The 20,894-nt window shown below is 48.4% G+C and overlaps 1 protein-coding gene across 27 annotated transcripts in view; it reads right to left on the bottom strand.

Annotated features, from left to right (window-relative positions):
• The window catches only part of phldb1b (pleckstrin homology-like domain, family B, member 1b), a 405,781-nt gene that overhangs the window by 138,242 nt on the left and 246,645 nt on the right, over nucleotides 1-20,894 (bottom strand). For 26 of the 27 annotated variants that reach the window (XM_072486416.1, XM_072486401.1, XM_072486409.1 and 23 more), the window contains one exon: nucleotides 11,245-12,815. In XM_072486416.1, coding sequence (XP_072342517.1) covers nucleotides 11,245-12,815 — 1,571 coding nt within the window. Of the gene's footprint in view, nucleotides 1-11,244; nucleotides 12,816-17,514; nucleotides 17,680-20,894 lie in introns of those variants that run through there. The other variant, XM_072486425.1, reaches the window with a different exon arrangement.

Here is a 20,894-nt window from a genome sequence, read left to right as displayed (position 1 = left end):
TCCAAAGGAACGGGCTGGACCTCAAAACCCTCAGACTAATGAACTGTGCTCTAACACCTGGCTGCCACGGTCTATACTCAATGTGTCAAAGGCCTCAGAGGTGCAAAAGAAGAATATTAGTGCAGAAAGAAGAAACGTGACAGAGCCAGGACAATAATGCAGAATCCTATCTTAATCTGATGGCTAATTTCCCTCCGGGAATACAGTGTTCCAGTCTAACAAACAAACTGTTTCCATGGCTGCACAGTGTGAGAACTCAGACATGACTCACACTTACACTGGCAGGATTAGGAGGAAAATGTTACAAACAAGGAGCTGCCTCCACCTGGCTTCGAGTTTATGACTCGATTCTCATGCAATTCGGTGGGCGAGTCAGGGAAAATCTCAATCTGCCTTCCCTACTCATCCAACACCCCCACAGTGAACACAGACAGAGGTATAACTGCCAACAACTCTTAACCCCAAATCAAGTAGGTTCTATGTTAACTTTTATGGAATCTTATAGCACAGAAAGAGTCCATCTTGCCCCTGTAACACTAGCTCTTTCCCCGCAAACCATGACCCTTCCCATCAATTATTTATCCAATTCCCTTTGGGAATCTCAGTTGAATCTCCTGGTTGAATCTCCTGCCACTTTCCTGTCAGGCAGCGCATTCCAGATCACAACAACTGTGGGCAGCACAGTGGCTAGCACAGTTGCTTCACAGCTCCAGGGTCCCAGGTTCGATTCCCGGCTTGGGTCACTGTCTGTGTGGAGTCTGCACATCCTCCCCGTGTCTGCATGGGTTTCCTCCGGGTGCTCCGGTTTCCTCCCACAGTCCAAAGATGTGCGGGTTAGGTGGATTGGCCGTGCTAAATTGCCCTTGGTGTCCAAAAAATGTTAAGTGGGGGTTACTGGGTTACGGGGAAAGGGTAGATACGTGGGCTTCAATAGGGTGCTCTTTGTAAGGGCCGGTGCAGACTCGATGGGCCGATTGGCCTCCTTCTGCCCTGTAAATTCTATGACTCTAAGAAGTTGCTGCGCCAAAGAAAAATCTCCTCCTTCTCCCCTCGCTGGACCTTTTGACGATTATCTTTAATCGACGCACTCCTGGCAACGACCATCCAGCTTGTGGGAATCTCAGCCAGGAGTGTTTGAACTGGGCTTAATCGTCATGGATAGAGAGGGCGGGGGAGGCATGAGTAAAGAAAACTGGAGAGTTGGGTGGGCGGGGGAGGCTTAAATACAGACTTTGAGAGCATCAGAATTAGGAGTGGGCCATTCAGGCCTTGGGCCCATCCCACCATTCAACCCAACCACTACCGATCTGTACAGTTCTGGGTGCCACACTGTGGGGAGGCAGTGGAGCGAGTGCAGAAGAGGTTTACGAGAATGGTGCCAAGGATGAGAAACTCCAGTTGTGAGGACAGAGGTTGGGCCTGTTCTCCTTGGAGAGCAGAAGGTTAAGGAGAGATTTGATAGAGATGTCATACTTAGGGTTCCCCTGGGCCAGCCAAATGGGGATGTTTCCAACTCTATAAATCACCCGGTGATGGGCGAGGGAGGGAGGTGGGCAAATTAATTGTTTGCCAGGCAAGTCTCTCACAGACTCTGGGAACCTGGGTTCACAACGAGGTCAGAACAAGTTGGTTGTTGGGATCACTGGCGAAGTGACATTTAAATCAATTTCAATGCGTTTTCCCACAGCGTGAGGTAACCCACAACACAGCAAACACCATTAAAAAACATCTTTATAGTGTTGGCGAGTAAAGAAAAGGTTTTCTGTGTTTAAAATGTCATCGAGTTAAAGTGGGCGAGATTTTCCTGGCTCAGGCTCCACTCCCCTGCTTAATGTCCTCTGATAATCTGAAACCTTTCACTATTCATCCACAATAGTGTTGCCAATTCCAATTGGATGTATTCCAGGAGGTTTCATCACATGATCCCCACCCCCCACCAATGCCAATGGTCCCGCCCTCTGCCTCCCACCCAATGTGTGATCCCACCTTTCCATCCCAAATGGGAATCGAACAGATCTATTGTCACCCAAATGAATGGTTATTGTCTTAATCCCATCTCCAATATTTTTTATAACTAATAACAATGAACAGGAAACACAATCCTATACGGGGCGTGATTCTGCAACAATGGGGCTATGTCCCCCACGCCGGAGTGAAAAGCGGTGCCAATCACTCCGGCGTCAACGGTCCCCGAAAGTGCGGAATTCTCCCCTTCCAAGGGGGCTAGGTTGGCAGCAGAGTGTCCCCGCAGCCCCAGCCGGCGCGAGTTCGCGTATGCGCGCTACGGCCGACGTATTTCCGTGCATGCGGGGGTTCCCTTCTCCATGCCAGCCCCCGGGCAATATAGCGGAGCCCAACAGGTGCCCGGCGCGGAGTAAAATGGGCCCCCACGGAACCAGCCCGCCCACCGATCGGTAGGCCCCGATCGCGAGCCAAGCCACCGTGCCCCCCCCCCCCCCCCCCCCTGGGGCCAGACCACCGTTGGGGTCATTCCCCCCCCCCGGGCCAGGCCACCGTTGGGGTCATTCCCCCCACACGGGGGTCGGATCCCCCGCCCCCCCCCTCCCAGGATGGCCCCCGCAGGCACACCTTCCAGGTCCCGTCACATGGGACATGAATAATCCACGCTGGCGGGACATGGCCAAACTCGTCGGCCCATCGGGTCCCGGAGAATCACCGGGGGGCCGCTGTCAACGGCCCCGACCGGTGCAGTGGGAACCCCGCGTGCGCCCAAGAATCGGCGACGGAGAATGGGGAAGCCGGCGTCGGGGCGGGATTCTCGCCTCCCCCTGGGGATTCTCCGACCCAGCAGCGGGTCGGAGAATCCCGGCCATGATGTTTTCCCTGCTTTATTTTTGCTCTCAGCAGTGTTTTGGAGATTAATCTTCAATTCCTGGGGTCTCCAGGGCCATCCGGCAGGGTTGGCAACCCGAACCCTCGGTTGGATTCTCTGATGAGCAAGAGCTGGTGTTGGAGGTGGATCACGCTCCGATGCTGGGACTGCCCCACCGGTGAGACCGCCGCTATTCGGACCACCCAGCCTGCAGCTAGCCCACCCCTCACACTGATTGTGTCACTCTCACCATTTCCAGAATCGCATCTCAGGGCAGATCACGCCATGAGGCTAAATCATTTCATTTGCATGGCGCCTTTCACCGCCTCAAAGTCAATGAAGTCATTTTTTGAAGTGTGTTATATCAGAAACACGACAGTCAAAACTGGGCACAGCATGATCCCAAAGTGATACCGAGGCGATAATGAGGGTTTGGGGAGGGAGGGCCGAGGGAGTGGAAGCTGTGTAGAGCTATGGGGGAAGATCAGGGAAGGACTAACTGGATAGTTCTTTGAAGGAGCCAACATAAGCATACTGAGTCGAATGAAGTCCTTCTGCACGGTCTGATTCTATAAACTTCTATAAATTCTATAAATGTTCGTTTAGGAATAAACATTCACATTCATCTGGGTGTGGGAATGTGGGGTTGAGGGAGCAGAGAGGACTCGCCTGTTATACTTTAACTCCGTCTGAGAAGGCAGAATGGGCCTCAGATTTCTGTCTCAGCTGAAAGGTCACTGACAGGATTCTCCGCCTCTGAGACTAGGTGTTGATGCCGGGGCAGGATTCGTGGCCATTTACGACCGCAAAACTGGTGCCGAACCTGGACCGATTCAGTGACTGCGGAGGGGCTGGCACCAGGACCGCGTGGAACACAATCGATTCCGATGGGAAACGGTGCCGGATTCGCCGGGTCCGTGATTGACACTCGGGAGGCTGACAAGCTGCAGCCGCGCAGACACATTACGCTCCCCACACACACTCATCCCAGCCAACAAGATGGCACTGGTAGTGCTGGAGCACGCCCATACAGCTGATGGGTCAGTTGGGGCCAGAGGGCACCCAGTGGGGGGTCTGGGCGGGGAGGACACCTATACGCCCTAAGTTCACAGTGGGCCGTTAGTGGCGTGCGCAGCTGCATGGCGGCCTTGCCGGCTGCGGCAATGGTGTTCCGTGTCCGTCCACCTCCGTCCACCTCCGTTAGAAGCCCCCTGCCCAGCGGCACAACTGTCAGCAAACTATGGCGATGTTGGGTACTTTCTGCACCCCCCCCCCATCTCCCTCAGCACCCACAACGCCGGGTTCACGATGTTTAAAAGCACATGTGAACCCCGCCGTCGGGAACTCGGCCCATCGGAGACGGAGCATCGCGGAGGCCCCGGAGAATACCGGGCCGGGACCGCTAATCATATGCAAACGGTGTCGTGCGTTCCAGACCGCATTGACGCCACTGTTGAGGTGACGGAGAATAGCAATTTGGCGTCAAATCGTCAATTTTAACGTCAGCCAACGGAGAATCCCGCCCCACACCTCTGACAGTGCAGCACTCCCTCAGGACTGCACCCATGGTCGTGTGCTCAGATCTCTCTACTGTGCCGGACCTTGACCCAGAGGTGAGAATATTCACCACTGAGCTAATGGCTGACGCTGCTCAAATAGGGGGGAAATGGCACAAAACTTTCCCTTAGGTTACAACAGGAACACAAAGGAGACTATGGACAAGATAAGCAAGCAGGGATAAATTTCAGTTTTGACCGTGAAAGATTCTATTGCTGCGAAATGATGCTGCGTCTCTGTATAGATCAGGCACCTTGTATTTGGGGAAAGTTCAGGTCAATAGACAGGAAGAGCCTGCGACAGTCTATGGAAACGTGAAACCTTTTGCAAATTAAATGTCGGATACTTGTGTCTCATTCCCAGCAACAAGAAATTAATCCACCTGTGATTCACCTCTGTCCACACTGGCTGTGAAGACGAGGTCCCAAAGTGCCTCACATGAGCAGTCACAAACAAAACCTAAAACTCAGCCACATAAGATTTGAGGACAGGTAGCTGAAAGCTTGGTCAAAAATGTCGCTCCTGGGAAATATTTTGTAAAGAAAGGGGCAGAGTTGATAGGCAAAGCCATTTCGGGAGGGAAATACAGAGATGAGGGCCCAGGCAGCTGAAATCACGGCCGCCAGTGATGGAGTAATTAAAATGATTCTCGTTCGAGAGCGCCCCCTCTCCTCCTTACCCCTCTCCCTCGTCCCTTTCCCTCTCGCCCCTTCCCCTCCGTTAATACGTGCAAATCGCTTCTCTCTCTCCCCCTTTCCTGCTCACCCTCCCTCCTTCTCCTCTCTTTCTCTCCCCCTTTCCCCCATTTCCACGTCCTCTACAACACACTATGAATGGGAGGCCATTATCATCAGGAGAGTGAAGTTTGTGACATTATAGAAATGTTCAGTATACAAAGGGTTAATGTCATGTTACAATTAACCACTAGCTGGAGCATGATGCAGTACTATATAAAGCACTGACTCTCAGGCTTCTGGGAGAGAGAGTGAAGGCTGGAGTACATAGAATTTACAGTGCAGAAGGAGGCCATTCGGCCCATCGAGTCTGCACCGGCTCTTGGGAAGAGCACCCTACCCAAGGTCAACACCTCCACCCGATCCCCATAACCCAGTAACCCCACCCAACACTAAGGGCAATTTTGGACACTAAGGGCAATTTATCATGGCCAATCCTCCTAACCTGCACATCTTTGGACCGTGGGAGGAAACCGGAGCACCCGGAGGAAACCCACGCACACACAGAGAGGATGTGCAGACTCCGCACAGACAGTGACCCAAGTCGGAATCGAACCTGGGACCCTGGAGCTGTGAAGCAATTGTGCTATCCACAATGCTACCGTGCTGCTCGAGTGCAAAGGAGAGATCTAGGGAGGATAGAGTACAGTGAGAGTTATAGTGTAGAGACTAGTGTTAGTAGAGTGTAGATTATTATACCTATTATTTATTATGGGAGTAAGTGGCCGAGCTTAATTTAAGTAGTGTAAATAAATGTTAGCTTCGTTAATGAACTTAGCTTGTGTGGACTTTGTGAACACTACGACTTCGATCCTGAAAACAGCATCACAAAGAACACCACAAAGTTAAGAGAGTATCAAATCTGATTTCACGATCGAGCTCACTGCTGCCATTAATGACAGGGCAGTGAGGTGTCAGGAAAGTTTCCTGCCATCATCTCATGACTTCCTGGTCCTGATTATCATTGTGAGGGAATAGATCAGTTTTGATGAATTAATATTGCACATCACAGAAAATAAATCGAACTGGTCCTCAATATGTAAACACACATTGCGTTACTGGATGATGGGGACTCACAAGAACAGAACTGGAATGTAAAACATCCAGGAAAACCCTAATTAAATCATTATCATCCTTAATGAGATGAGGTTTTACAAATTACACTCCAATCACAGGGTCATATGGAGGAGGTAGGGATCAGGTGCAAGTTACATGATCTCACTGTCAGTTGACAGATGAGAGACTCTGGGAGTCCAGAACTGGCTGGATGGTGATGGGAAGGGATGGCAGGTGAATTTGGGGCTGGGAACAGACAAACGGGTTGAGGGTGCAGGATGAGGGTGTTGTACCTAAATGCATGCAGTATACGGAGGTTTGGGGGGTTATTCGGGAGGCACAACAGTAATTCATCCCAAGGAGGAGAAAACATGCTAAGGGGAGGACAAGGCATCCACGGCTGACAAGAGAAGTCAAGGACAGCATAAAAGAAAAAGAAAAAGCATACAAAGTGGCGATGATTATTGGGAAGCCAGAGGATTAGGAAATCTTTAAAAGCGAGCAGAGGACAACTAAAAAAGCAATAAGGGGGGAGAAGATGCAATATGAGTGCAAACTAGCTAGTAATATAAAGGAAGATAGAAATAATTTTTTTCAATATGTCAAAGGTAAGAGAGAGGCACAAATAGACATTGGACCACTGGAAAATGTGGTTGGAGAAATAATAGTAGGAAACAAAGAAATGACAGAGGAACTAAATAGTCCTTTGCATCAGACTTCATGGTGGAAGACATCAGTACGATGCCAGAGCTCCAGGAGAACCAGGGGGCAGAGGTGAGTGCAGTGACCATCACTAAGGAGAAGGTTCTGGGGAAGCTGAAAGATCTGAAGGTGGATAAATCACCTGGACCAAATGGACTACACCCCAGGGATCTAAAGGAGATAGCTGAGGAGATTGTGGAGGCATTGGTGTTGATCTTTCAGGAATCACTGGAGGCAGGCAGGGTCCCAGATGACTGGAAAGTGACTAATGTAGCACCACTGTTTAAGAAGGGAGGGCGGTAGACGACAGGAAATTATAGGCCGGTTAGCCTGACTTCGGTCATTGGTCAGATTTTACAGTCCATTATTAAAGATGAGATTGCGGAGTACTTGGAAGTGCACGGTAAAATAGGACTGAGTCAGCATGGCTTCGTCAAAGGGAGGTCGTGTCTGACAAACCTATTAGAGTTCTTTGAGGAGGTAACAAGGAAGTTAGACAAAGGAGAACCAGTGGACGTGATTTATTTAGATTTCCAGAATGCCTTTGACAAGATGCCGCATAGGAGACTGTTAAATAAGTTAAGAGCCCATGGTGTTCAGGGTAAGATCCTGGCATGGATAGAGGATTGGCTGACTGGCAGAAGGCAAAGAGTGGGGGATAAAGGGGTCTTTTTCAGGATGGCAGCCGGTGACTAGTGGTGTGCCTCAGGGGTCGGTGCTGGGACCACAACTTTTCACAATATACGTTAATGATCTGGAAGGAGGAACTGAAGGCACTGATGCTAAGTTTGCAGATGATACACAGATCTGTAGAGGGACAGGTAGTATTGAGGAAGCAGGGGGGCTGCAGAAGGATTTGGGCAGGCTGGGAGAGTGGGCAATGAAGTGGCAAATGAAATACAATGTGGAAAAGTGTGAGGTTATGCACTTTGGAAGGAGGAATCTAGGCATAGACTATTTTCTAAATGGGGAAATGCTTAGGAAATCAGAACCACAAAGGGACTTGGGAGTCCTTGTTCACGATTCTCTTAAAGTCAACGTGCAGGTTAAGTTGGCAGTTAGGAAGGCAAATGCAATGAAATGAAAATCGCTTATTGTCACAAGTAGGCTTCAATTGAAGTTACTGTGAAAAGCCCCTAGTCGCCACATTCCGGCACCTGTTCAGGGAGGCTGTTACGGGAATCGAACCGTGCTGCTGGCCTGCCTCAGTTTGCTTTCAAAGCCAGCGATTTAGCCCTGTGCTAAACAGCCCCATGTTAGCATTCATGTCGAGAGGGATAGAATACAAGACCAGGGATTTACTTCTGAGGCTGTAAAAGGCTCTGGTCAGACCCCATTTGGAGTATTGTGAGCAGTCTTGGGCCCTGTATCTAAGGAAGGATGTGCTGGCCTTGGAAAGGGTCCAGAGGAGGTTCACAAGAATGATCCCTGGAATGAAGAGCTTGTCATATGAGGAGCAGTTGAGGACTCTGTGTCTGTACTCGTTGGAGTTTAGAAGAATGAGGGGGGATCTTATTGAAACCTACAGGATACTGCGAGGCCTGGATAGAGTGGACGTGGAGAGGATATTTCCACTTGTATGAAAAACTAGAACCAGAGGCCACAGCCTCAGACTGAAGGGACGATCCTTTAAAACAAAGATGAGGAGGAATTTCTTCAGCCAGAGGGTGGCGAATCTGTGGAACTCTTTGCTGCAGAAAGTGGTCGAGGCCAAATGACTGAGTGTCTTTAAGACAGAGATAGATAGTTTTTTGATCAATAAGGGGATCAGGGGTTATGGGGAGAAGGCAGGAGAATGGGAATGAGAAAAATATCAGCCATGATTGAATGGCGGAGCAGACTCGATGGGCCGAGTGACCTAATTCTGCTCCTATGTCTTATGGGCTTATGGGTTCAAGTCCTGCCAATTACGCTGCTGGAGAGTTGCGTTTGTGTGCAGATGGTGGGAAAAGACAGGATCTCGCATGAATGTGATGTCTAACAGGTGGAATAGCCTGTGGGCACTCCCAGTTTAAGGTGTGTGTGGGACGAGTGGCAGGCTGCCAATACCCATGGAACAGTGGAGTTGAAAGCACAAGCGGATCAGCCATCATCTTATTGAATGGTGGAGCAGGCTCCAAGTGCCGAATAGCTGGCACCTGCTCCTGAAGGTTTCTACGATCCAACGGGATATGTTGATTTACATGAACAAGCTAAACTCTCCACTGGTTGGAAACCCCGAGGGATTTTTAATGAGCCTGAAGTGATGGATTGAACAGTGGGAGTCTTCTTGACTTTTCTAAAAGGACTCGAAGGCTGCCCTATGTTCCCATCTACCTCTAGAATTGTATCTCACCCGTAAATAACTTTGCCGTCAGTAACAGATTTCCTGTTGTGCTCATGAATCAGAGTACAGATTGTTTAATAAGACAGAGTGCGATGCGGAAAGCGTCACAGGAAACTAATGCGACCATTACAGGAAATGAATGTCACCGTTACAGGAAATGAGTTTCACCGTTACAGGAAATGAGTTTCACCATTACAGGAAATGACTATCACAGGAAATGCACAAGGCGATTGACTGAGACTAAAACATCTGTCAATGCTCTCAGTCCAAGCTTATACAGAGCAACAGCTACCCAGGAGGGGATTCAGAAAGAACCCAGCACCAATGGGAAACCCAGAATAAAACACCATCTCAGGAGAGGAGAGGAAAATATTTTAAAAAGGCAAAAAATGTTTAAAAGTCTTTTGCAAGAGACGATTGCATTTAAAAGCAAATTACTGCAGCTGGTGGGATCTGAAACAAAAACAGAAAATGCTGGACAATCTCAGCAGGTCTCACAGCGTCTGTGGAGATAGATGGGAATATCATTGAGTCTGGATGACTTTGTCAAAGCTGCACATTTGACAAAGGGTCATCCAGACTTAGCGGCCTTCTCTCTCCACAGATGCTGGGCTTGATTCAACCAAATGGGAACAAAGTCTCCAAGCCTAGCGAGCGCTTTTAGCCGTGTGTTTGACGGCACTCTCAGTGTCGATAAACACATGGCTATACAATGTGACTCACGTTGTTTAAGGGGCCTCAACCCCTCAACCCCCCCCCCAAGCTGGGGGGCCTCCAATCCCCTGGGAGATTCCCACGAGTGCCGTTCCGTCTGGTCCCCGTCTGTGGGGGCGAGTGCTGAACGGCACTCCCCCGAGGTCTCCGAGGTAAAGGGGTTGAATCACAAAGCCTCAGGTACCCTCGGGAATCTGCACCTTAAAGTGAGACGATCTGCCTCGCTCTAATATGCAGATTTGGCAAAAAGTGATCAAAAGCCCACAAAAGACGGGATTTGCATCGCAACGTCTCGCGAGATCGTGTTGGATCTCGTGAGGCGTTGCAACTCGGGGAGATCCTGGGTGAGGGATTTCCTGGCTTTTCTCGGCCACACTGCGCTGCGGCAAGCTGCTTTGTCGGCGGTAGCTGTTGGATCGCGCCCGCTGTCAGACCTGCTGAGATTGTCCAGCATGTTCTGTGATTTTAATTAAACATCCTTTGCTCTGCGACCTGTAGCTCTTGAATGCCTTTGTTATATAACGCGTACATCTGTAGCTGACATAAATGGAGGAATGGTCGGATCGGAGTTACTTAGCCTGGAAGCATGAGGGAATTAATGACAACTGAAAAGTGAGTTGGAATCTAATTGAAGGGTTTATTTACATTATATCAGATTGCTGAAAATGACTGAAGAATATAATCTGATCAACGGATACAAATGCTAAGCCAGAAACTCAAAAAATTGATTTCTAATTGATCAAAAAGGCTGAAGATTAATGCCGCGTGATCACGCTCAGGGATCCATTCCACAGTGTGGCATAAAGTGGCAAGTTGATTGGGGCGTTGTCTGACTTTGCTCGATGCGCGATTCCGAGACGATTATCTCGGAGCCACTGGCACCTCAAGGATAAGGACAACGACATCCTCGCAAACCTCTGATATCATCAGAACAGAGACAAAGCAGGGCAGAGAGATGGAGGTGGTTGTGTGGGGGGGGGGGGGGGGGGGGGGGGGGGGGGCGAAAGGAGAAAGGAAGAGAGAAGAAATGGGAAATAAGACGGGAGGAGAGACGAGTGAGTGAGGAGGAGGCAGAAGACTTGAAAGAGGAGAGAGAAAGAAAGTGAGAAGGAGAAGAGAGAAGAGAAGAAAGGAAAGAACTAGGAGAGCAGGAATAAAAGTCAGATTAGATAAGGGAGTAGGAGGTACGCTACTAAGCAGGTGGGTTTGGGGTTTTACTTTTGGTGACCCTGATTTTCGATTTACCGTGCAGAACATGCAAGGAGTCTGCACATGACCATCACCGCAATACAGCTGAATGTAAAATGGAACAACTCACTCACCAGCATTTGCATTTCCTGCTCCCGGATCCGCTCCTCCCTCTGACGCCGGTGGTAATCCAGGAGTTCATCCTCGTTGTCACTGATTTCGGAGATACTGTTCTTCCGCTGCCGGGCCATCGGGGCCCTCTCATCTCCAGCCATCTTCCTCTGCATCCTTGGGCTTTGTAGCGGCGTTGACACAGACAGAGAGGTCAAACTCTGGGCCGGGGTCAGGCTGTTCCCATAGGCTTTCCTGGGGAGGTCAGTGGTCAGCAAGGTTGGGGAAGGACTACGATCCCGGACTCTCCTTCCACTGCTCAACATCCCAGGCACACTCTGGGATGAGAAATCTTCGTTCCTCTCAGACGAACCCGATGAATGTTTGCGGCGAAACCTCGGACTATCCAACGCTTCCTTGGCGAGTTTCATCTGGGGGGAAGGCGTCTCGTGTCGTGTTGTATCTAGAGGGCTCCTGCCGTGTGGTGAAGTAGGCAGATTTGAGAATACTGAATGTGGTACAACCCTCCTGGGCATGGATGGACTTAATGGAGGCAATTCTCTCATGCTTTCTAAGCTCTTTCGGCCCAATCTGGGACTCTCTGGGGGCTGAAGGTTTCTTGAATGCAACTGGATAGGTTGATTTACATGGATGAGTCCTAAGCTCTCCACAGGTTGGAAGCCCCTAGGGGACAACTGTCTTGATGGGCTTGAAGTGAAGGACCGATCAATAGGAGTCTCCTTACTTTCCTTAAAAGGACTTGAAGGCCTTTCCTGAAGAGAAGTTGATTTGGATCTCGGACTAGAAGGTGGATGAAACTTGGATCCAAGTCTAGGACTGCTGGGAACTGTGAGAACCGGAACTCTGGGACTCCCACTGCTGGGACTAATGGATACCGATGGAACATTGTGACTTTGATGGAAAAACTTTGGACTTTCTGACACTTTCCTGGTCTCGGGAAGCACCGCTGCGGTGAAACCATCAAGCGGAAAACCTCTCCGGTTAGCGGTTGGACTGGGTGGAGTTTCATGAACATTGCCTGCGTTCCTGTGAGTACGTGGGCTCTCTGGCATTCGCTGCGGCCCTGCACCCAGCCCATTGCATTTGCTCAGGTCCACGCCGACTCCACTGTAGATTGGCACTGGCCTCAGGGATGGGGGCTGCACAGTGTGGTTATAACTTGAAGATCTGATAGGCACAGTTGGAGGTACAATGGGTCCTTGCTCCTGACTGCCGGGCGAGTGGCTCGTGTAGCTGCTACTGCTGGCGGCAGAGGGAGAGGTCAGGGGTGAGAAAGGTGGGGACATGTTGTCATAACTTGAACCCAGTGACATGGCACCAGGACTCAGGGGAGGTGACACGAGGTACCTGCCGCCCCCATTGACCATCGGAGACAAAGGCGACTGCGCATTAGTTGTCTGCTTTTTACCAGGGGATGTGGCATCCTCCATCACCAAAGAGTCCATAATATCTTGTAGATCTTTCTCGATGGAGCTGACCAATGAGCTATGAGTGACTTGGGGCCTTGCCAGCTGATTGCTTGAAGCTTCATTAAGCGGAGTTTGGTGGTTGCCATTTACCAGACTAGTGGAATCTAGAGGATGGAGGAAAAGGAACAGAGTTAGTCACTATTTAACATTCCAAATAAGCCGAGCTACAGCAACCAGGCTACAATGTCGAGCTAGGGAAATGGAGCTGTGGATCACCTGAGCTATCCCTTTGGGGCCTTTGCTCAGGTATTCCTTGTTCGAGAAACAGCAAATCCAGGCAAGAGTAAACTTTGGGCTCCAGGTGAAAAGCAATTTTCAATATTCAAGCCCTGACATAAATAAGTGTCTTTCTTTCTTTTTGAACAACAGGTTTGGATTTGTAAAAGAGTGGCTATTTATAGTATCACATTTAGACCATGATACACACATATATATATATATGACATGTATAATGTATTATGCTGAACCTGACATTTACTTATGGATTATTAACAATATATTCCAGGGAAAGGACTCCCTTAATGTTTTTGCCAGTGTCGTCATGTGGGTTACAAAAACAACTTGCATTTATATAGCACTTTTAATGCAGTAAAATGTCCTGAAGCACTACACAGGGTGTGATCAGACAGAAATTGACATCAGACCAGGAAAGGAGATATTAAGGGAGGTGATTAAAAGGTTGGCCAGAGAGTCAGATTTTAAAGAGGAACTTAACGGTGAAGGGAGAGGTAAGGAGCTGGAAGTGTTTAAGGAGGATTCTGTTGTGTAATGCTGCTTCGGATAACACAGGCTGCTACTTAATGCAGTCTTAACTAAAGGATGCTCCAGACTCTGAAATGAGTTCAACGTGTTTATTGAACTATGAACACAGTTCTCAAATGAGTTCGACTATCTGCTAATCTAACTGTAGTAACTCAGTCTAACTGTGCCAGCTTGCTCTAAGCCACGTGCTGGGGTGTGATGCTGCTGGTCAACCCTGTCTAACTCTCTAGATGTCTGTCTGTGGAAAGAGGCCAGGTGTGAGTGCCTCATCCCTTTTATAGTGTTTATGTCATGCCCCCTTGTGGTGATGCCACCTCTGAGTGTCCTGACTGCCCATTGGTTGTGTCCTATTCTGAGTGTTCATTGGTTGCATGTTTGACAGATTCCAGTGTGAGCCAAAGAGATCCAACATCCTCCACCTGCTCCTCCTCATCGGCTGCCTTCGGACATTGGGGCGGAGGAATGTCATATCCCGCGTGGGACTTATGGGGTGGGAATGATTAACTTTGCCGTGGTTCTCGGGCTGTACGAGCTCCCCCGCTGAGGGGTGGGTAACTCCATTCAGCTACGCATCAAAGGTCGGCCAATAAGGCGCCGACTAAGGAGTGACCCGGTAGCGATCTACCGGGAGTTGTATGTAACTTAACTGTAAATAAACCAAAGTTCTATCATCGTACTCAGGGTGGACTCCCCATGACCTAACTAAATTGGGCTCACTGTTCTGTGATTTCTTTAATCTAATCTTCCTGCGCTGGTTCGCACATCGTCCCACGGGTGTTATGGGCCAGGGTTTAGAGAACCCCAAAGTGTATCATGGAGTTCACCTGACCCACAACTTTTAATGGATTGTGGTATGGGGAGCGCATGGCCCACTCTACAGGTGTGGGACAGCAGAAATGGAAAAGTATTTTTTAAAACAAAACAATGTTTATTCTATGAACTCAAGTTCATCTTTTTAAAACATACAGTGAACATCTTAGCAACCATCAATTCAAATAAAACCGCCAAAGAATACAACAGTAATCAACCTTGATAACTTCCCAAACAACATCCAGAAGACAAAAGAAACACCTTTTAACACATTAGGTTTACATTCACTACTGAGAACATTTATAATTCTGAATTCACCAAATGATCAAGAAATAGTCTTTTCATGGCAGAGAGATCAACAGTACACCAGCTCTGTCTGGCTTCAGCTCCAACACTGAAAACGAAACTAAAACACACCCTGCAGCAAACAACCTAAAGCGAAAGTAAAAAGCTGACAGACAGCCCAGCTCCACCCACTCTCTGACATCACTGCAGTAGTAAACACCCATTTCTTAAAGGTACTCTCACTACAGATATTTATATACACACCCATTTATAAACACCCATTTCTTAAAGGTACTCTCACATGACACGGGACTCTGGGACATGACCACACATCGCCCCATGGGACAGGTCCGTACATTGCCCCCTGGGACTCTGGGACAGGGTCACACATTGCCCCATGGGACTCTGGGACATGACCATGCTTTGCCCCATGGGACTCTGGCACAGGCTCACGCATTGCCCCGTGGGACCTTGCCACCAACAATAACCTGCATTTATGCAGCACCCTTAATACAACAAGATATCCCAAGTGGCTTTAATAGGTGCAATATTAAATAAAATCTGACACTGAGTCACAAAAGGAGATATTAGGGCAGGAGAAATGTTTGGCCAAAGTTTTCATTGAGTGTCTGTAATGGGGGAAAAAATGTAGAGAGGCCTGGGGGGAGGGAATTACAGAGCTTAGGACCCAGGCAGCTGAAGGCATGGCTGACAGTGCAGCTATTAAAACCCGGGATAGACAAGGTTAGAATTGGAGGAGTGCAGAGATCTAAGAGGGTTGTCAGGCTGGAGGAGGTTACAGAGAAAGGCTGGGGTGAGGCCATGCATGGAGTTGAACAAGAGGAAATGGAGACATTGCTGTACTGAAAGGCAAAACTTAGGTCAAATAACACAGGAGTGAGAGGGAAACAGGATGGTGCGAGTTAGAATGTAGGGAGCAGAATTTCAGGGGGCAACCCAGCTGAGGCCCAGGATAGTTGGGCCTGGAGAAAGCGAAGCCTGGTGGAGATTTGAAGCCTGAAGGACCATGGCAGTGGAGGATGGAGCAATATTCCACAGCTGGATGAAGAAGATGCTACATCAACCCCATCCCTCCAGTACCTCCTTACCCAATCCAGTTTACAACTGCTCAATGATAGATTCCAGACTATTCACACCTTTTCAGTGAAGTTCCTTTGCTATCTGATTTACATTCATTTCCAAGATTAACAACTGTTCTTTATCAAGTGAAGTATTCAGGAATGCCTTTATCTTGGCCGGTACATATTTTGGATGCTCTAACATTTTCAACACTCACATTTTTGGGGGTAAGCCATTAAACTGAAAATAAAAATCAAACAGCGTAATTTTCCTAAAATGTGACAAAGTGTCAGGTTCTGACTGAAAACCGGAGAAAGTCCCAGGGCCACGATTTAACAGAAATGAAACATAGTCCCGTGACGAGCACCTTTAGCAGGGTCTTTCCAGGCAGGCAGTACCGAGAACGACCCAGCTATCAAATGAGATTCTGCTTCATTTCAGTCAGTCCCATTTCCTGCACTAACGAGCTCTGCTAAATAGCACCCCGATTTCTAGACCCCCGAACGTGGCTTCCAGCCCCCCAATGCCCCAACTCACCTATAAAGGAGGTCACCGAGCCCCCCCCGCACTCCATCTCGTAAGGGAAGGGTAGCCCCCCCCCCCCCCATCCCGGGTCCGATCCCCGACGCAAGCAAAATGCCACCCGGAAACCTTGACACTGCCAACTTGGCATTGCCTCTGCCAGCCTGGCAGTGAATCAGGATACCACCCTGCCCAGAGCCCCACTACCCAGGAGGATCGCTTGGGAAGCCCCCTCCTGGGAAGCCCCCCCCCCCCCCCCCCCCCCCCCAGTGCCAGTGCGCCTGGTCCATGTTTGTGGAGACCAGTGCTAACCGGCGATCACTCGGGGTCTCTGAGGTGCAGGGGTGCAGACTCAATGGGCTGGTTTAGCACACTTGGCTAAATCCCTGGCTTTTAAAGCAGACCAAGGCAGGCCAGCAGCACGGTTCGATTCCCGTACCAGCCTCCCCGAACAGGCGCCGGAATGTGGCGACTAGGGGCTTTTCACAGTAACTTCATTTGAAGCCTACTTGTGACAATAAGCAGTTTTCATTTCATTTCATTCACTTCTGCACAGCAATGATTCTATTATTCTGTGAACATGACACATGTGAGAGCTTCCTGTGTGTAAATTCGCAGCTACCATTCCTAAATTAGCGCAGTGGCCACACTCGAAAACTTCATCAGTGGCTGTAAACGACAGAGTTTGAAAAAAAAGAAAGATGTACATTTAATTGTCCTTTTCATGACCCCCCAGGCAGCACTGAGTGCTTTACCGTCAGTGAAGCCTCCTGAAGTGTAGTCACTTTCCTAATTCAGGAAAGGCACTGCAGAAACGCAAATCTTTCTTTTCAAAACCATTGCCCCTTTAAATTTCGCCAGTTCAGCTTTTGAACGGGAAGATCTAGAATTAAAATCACAATTACTCATTTTCTGCTGCTTTAACTCCAGTTTATTGTTGGGCTGATGAAGCCCAATAGATTTGGCCAAGATTAAAAGAGCACGGATTAAACCCTGTGCAATTCAGATTACACAGGACAGCAGGCAGAGTCTGTACAACAGAGAATAGGTGTGGCCAACAAGCACATGTGTAAATAACACAGCTCAAAAACCTTCTCACTTTCTTTACAAAACCCTCTTATACATCCTTCCAAGTCCAGGGAATAAGCTCTGAGTGCACCCAACATTAACCTGAACATGGTACCAAGCGAAACATTATCCACCTTATCAATTCCTGTCTCCCGAACAAAAGGGTCTCTCAAGTTGAGGATCAAAACATGCTCCCTGGGCAGCTTATTAAATCAGTTCAAATTACCGTAGAGTAATAATCTGCTTCAAGAAAACAGCAGCAGCCCTTTCACTTACTTCATTCCTGCTCTGTGCGAAGGGAGATGGTTCTTTGCTTCGGCAGTCCCGTCGCTATTTAATTCCATCAATCTGATTCACCGCCTCGCCCGAGAACTGCAGCTCCTCACCAACCAGAGTCAGCAGGGCCAGAGTGGTCGTGGGAGGGTGCAGAGCGAGCGAGACGCCGGCCCATCTCTTGCTTAAACAGCAGGAGGCAGCTCCCCCAGGGATGATATCACCAGCAAACAATTCTCTCTAAACCACCGTACCCAGCACTCCCCGCCCCCTGTCACCCCTCTGCCCCCTGCACCCTTCGTCGTCCACCCCCCCGCCCCCCACCCACTGAAGAAGCAAGCTGAGGCACCAGCTGCATGGACACATGCACGCAACAGAAGCAGGAAGCAAGCTGTTTCCATAGAAGTGTTTGCATGAGCAATCTTTCCCAGCCAGATTGAAAACACGCACTCTGTGTCTGGTTTTTTTAAAATATGAAAAGCTGGTGCAGCACCTTGTTTGGCCAAATCCACAGGGGTTGGCTTTAGATAAATCAAATTTAATTGTGGATGGCTCTTGTCAACTTCTAACACCGGGATAATAATCACAGGCTTTTACTCCCCCCTGGTCACCTTCAACCTTCCGCTGTCACCGTTTCGTTCCTGAAAGTATTAACCCCTTGCTGGCCACTGGCCACCACACAACACACCTTGTCCATAAACGATCATTCTTCTCACGTGAAATCCAGACGGAATGATACAGAAGGGGACCATTCAGCCCATCAAAGCCTTTGACTGCTCATTGAAAGGGTTATCCCATTTATCCCACTCCCCCACCTTCCCCCCGAAACCCCGCAATTTAAAAAATAAATTTAGAGCATCCAATATTTTTATCCAATTAAGGAGCAATTTAGCTGGGCCAGTCCACCTACGCTGCACATTTTTTGGGTCGTGGGGTTGAGATCCACGCAGACACGGGGAGGATGTGCAAACTCCACACGTCAAAACCCTGCAATTAATTTTCTTTTCTAATATTTATCCACTTCTCTTCTGAAAGTTACAATAGAATCTGCTTCCATGTCGGCAACGAATGCAGTCTGGACAGTAATAAATCACAGTACTAAAAACAAAATTCTCCTCCCCTCCCCTCTGATTATTAGCCCAAGATCTGAAAATCACAGCCCACTTGGATCTCCTGCCAGTGGAAACAATTTGTCTGCATTTACCCTTTCAAAACCCTTCATAACTTTCAACACTATTCAATCTCCTCTTAACCTTCACTGCCGTAAGGAGAACAATCTCAGTTTCTTGAGTCGCTCCGCATAATTGAAACAATTCTCTCCTCGTCCCTGGAACCATTCTGTTAAGTCTTCTATACAGAGGAGACTTTGACATCCAGCATGGAACTGGACAGCTGAGACCTGGTGTCGTATTCCTCGAAAGGATATCAGTATGACATCAATAGAAAGGAAATGTGTCAAGTGGTCCAGTCTTAATTTCACTTTTGTTTTGAGCAGAGCACATACGCACACAGCTCGGGCACCTTCAAGCCTCATACCTGTGTACAACTATTTGTCATTTTGTTAGTCTTAATAAATTAACCAACAACATATTTACCCAATCCCTTATGAGCGATTGGTGCCTTGTATCTTGTACAGTAAATAAGCCCAATAAATAATATTTTACTTAAAGTAAATTTAGAGCACCCAAGAGCACCTTTCCAATTAAGGGGCAATTTAGCGTAGCCAATCCACCTAATCTGCACATCTTTGGGTTGTGGGGGTGAAACCCACGCAGACACGGGGAGAATGTGCAAACTCCACATGGACAGTGACCCAGGGCCGGGGTCCGAACCCGGATCCTCAGCGCCGTGAGGCAGCAGTGCTAACCACTGTGCCACCCACCCCAATAAATATTATAATAACACAATAACGGCAAACCAGTGATATGTAAAGGTCCTTATTTTAAATTCTCAATCTTATGTTCAAATCGCTCCATGATCTCATCCCTTCCTATCTCTGTAATCTCCTCCAGCCCTACAACTGTCCAAGATATCTGCACTCCTCCAATCCTGGCCTCCAGCATATCCCCAATTTTGATCACTCATCATTGGCGGGTTCTGCCTTCGAGCCGCCAATCCCTAAGGCTCTATAATTCCCTTTCTAAACCATTCCATCTCTCTCCTCTTTTACGATGCTCCTTACATATCTCTTTGACTGAGCTTTTAGCCACTTGTCCTTATATTTTCTTCTTATAATCTTCTTTTAACACGCTTTGTGACATTTTGTCACGTTTAAGGCACTATCTCAATGCAAATCATTGTGGTGTTCAACACAATCCCCTTGCTTTGCATTCCATCTCTCAATTTGCAAAGTCCAGGATCACAAACCAGTCAGCTGTCGTCCGCTGCTGCCTGAGAATCAGGACATTCTCCATGACTTGAACACAAAACTCGAAGTTGACAATCCAGTGCAGGACTGAATGAATGCAGCACTGTCAGAGGTGTCATCTTTCAGATCAAATGTTAAACCAAGGCCCGTTTTACCCTCTGATGCAGATGGAAAGTATCTCATAGCACTACTTTGAAGAAGAGGAATACAGGGTGTCTATCTCACTGCTATAAAACCATAAGAAATAGGAGCAGAATTGACCATTCAGTCCTCTGAGTCTGCTCATGGCTGATCTGATATAATCCTCAACTCCACTTTCCCGCCTTATCCCCATAACCCTCGATTCCCTCACTGATTAAAAATCTGTCTGAACCTTGAACATACTTAACAACCCGGCCTCTACAGCTCTCTGCGGTAAAGAATTCCACAGATTCACTACCCTCTGAGAATAATTCCTCCTCATCTCTGAATGGGCGACCCCTTACTCTGAGATTCTGCCCTATGGTCCTAGACTCTCCCACAAGAGGAAACAACCTCTCAGCATTGACCCTGTCAAGCCCCCTGAGAATCCGATATGTCTCAATAAGGTCACCTCTCATTCTTCTGACTCCAATGAGGACAGACCCAATCTACTCAACCTCTCCTCATAAGAAAATCCTCCCATACCCGGGATCAACCCAGTGAATCTTCTCTGGACTGCCTCCAATGCCAGTCTATCTTTCCTTAGATAAGTGGACCCAAACCGTTCACAATATTCCAGCTGTGGTCTAACTAGTGCCTTGTGTAGTTTTAGCAGGACACTTACAGCTGTCTTTACCAAAGCCAAATCTCTTGTTCATAAGACTCTGGTTGGTTGCAGATATAGTTTTATTGTCCGCTGTAATAGGCACGTTTTCTCACAACATATATGTAAAGCAATGTAGAACAATGTATGTAGAACAATGCTTTATACTGAGCACAGGCTCCTAAACTTCCCCGATTATCAGAGTTCAACTTGTGATTACTTCCTCAAACG

Source organism: Scyliorhinus torazame, chromosome 21 (assembly GCF_047496885.1).
Source record: "Scyliorhinus torazame isolate Kashiwa2021f chromosome 21, sScyTor2.1, whole genome shotgun sequence".
Lineage (NCBI taxonomy): Eukaryota > Metazoa > Chordata > Chondrichthyes > Carcharhiniformes > Scyliorhinidae > Scyliorhinus > Scyliorhinus torazame.
Note: the sequence above shows the minus strand (reverse complement) of the source record. Positions and strands in the feature narration are given on the sequence as shown.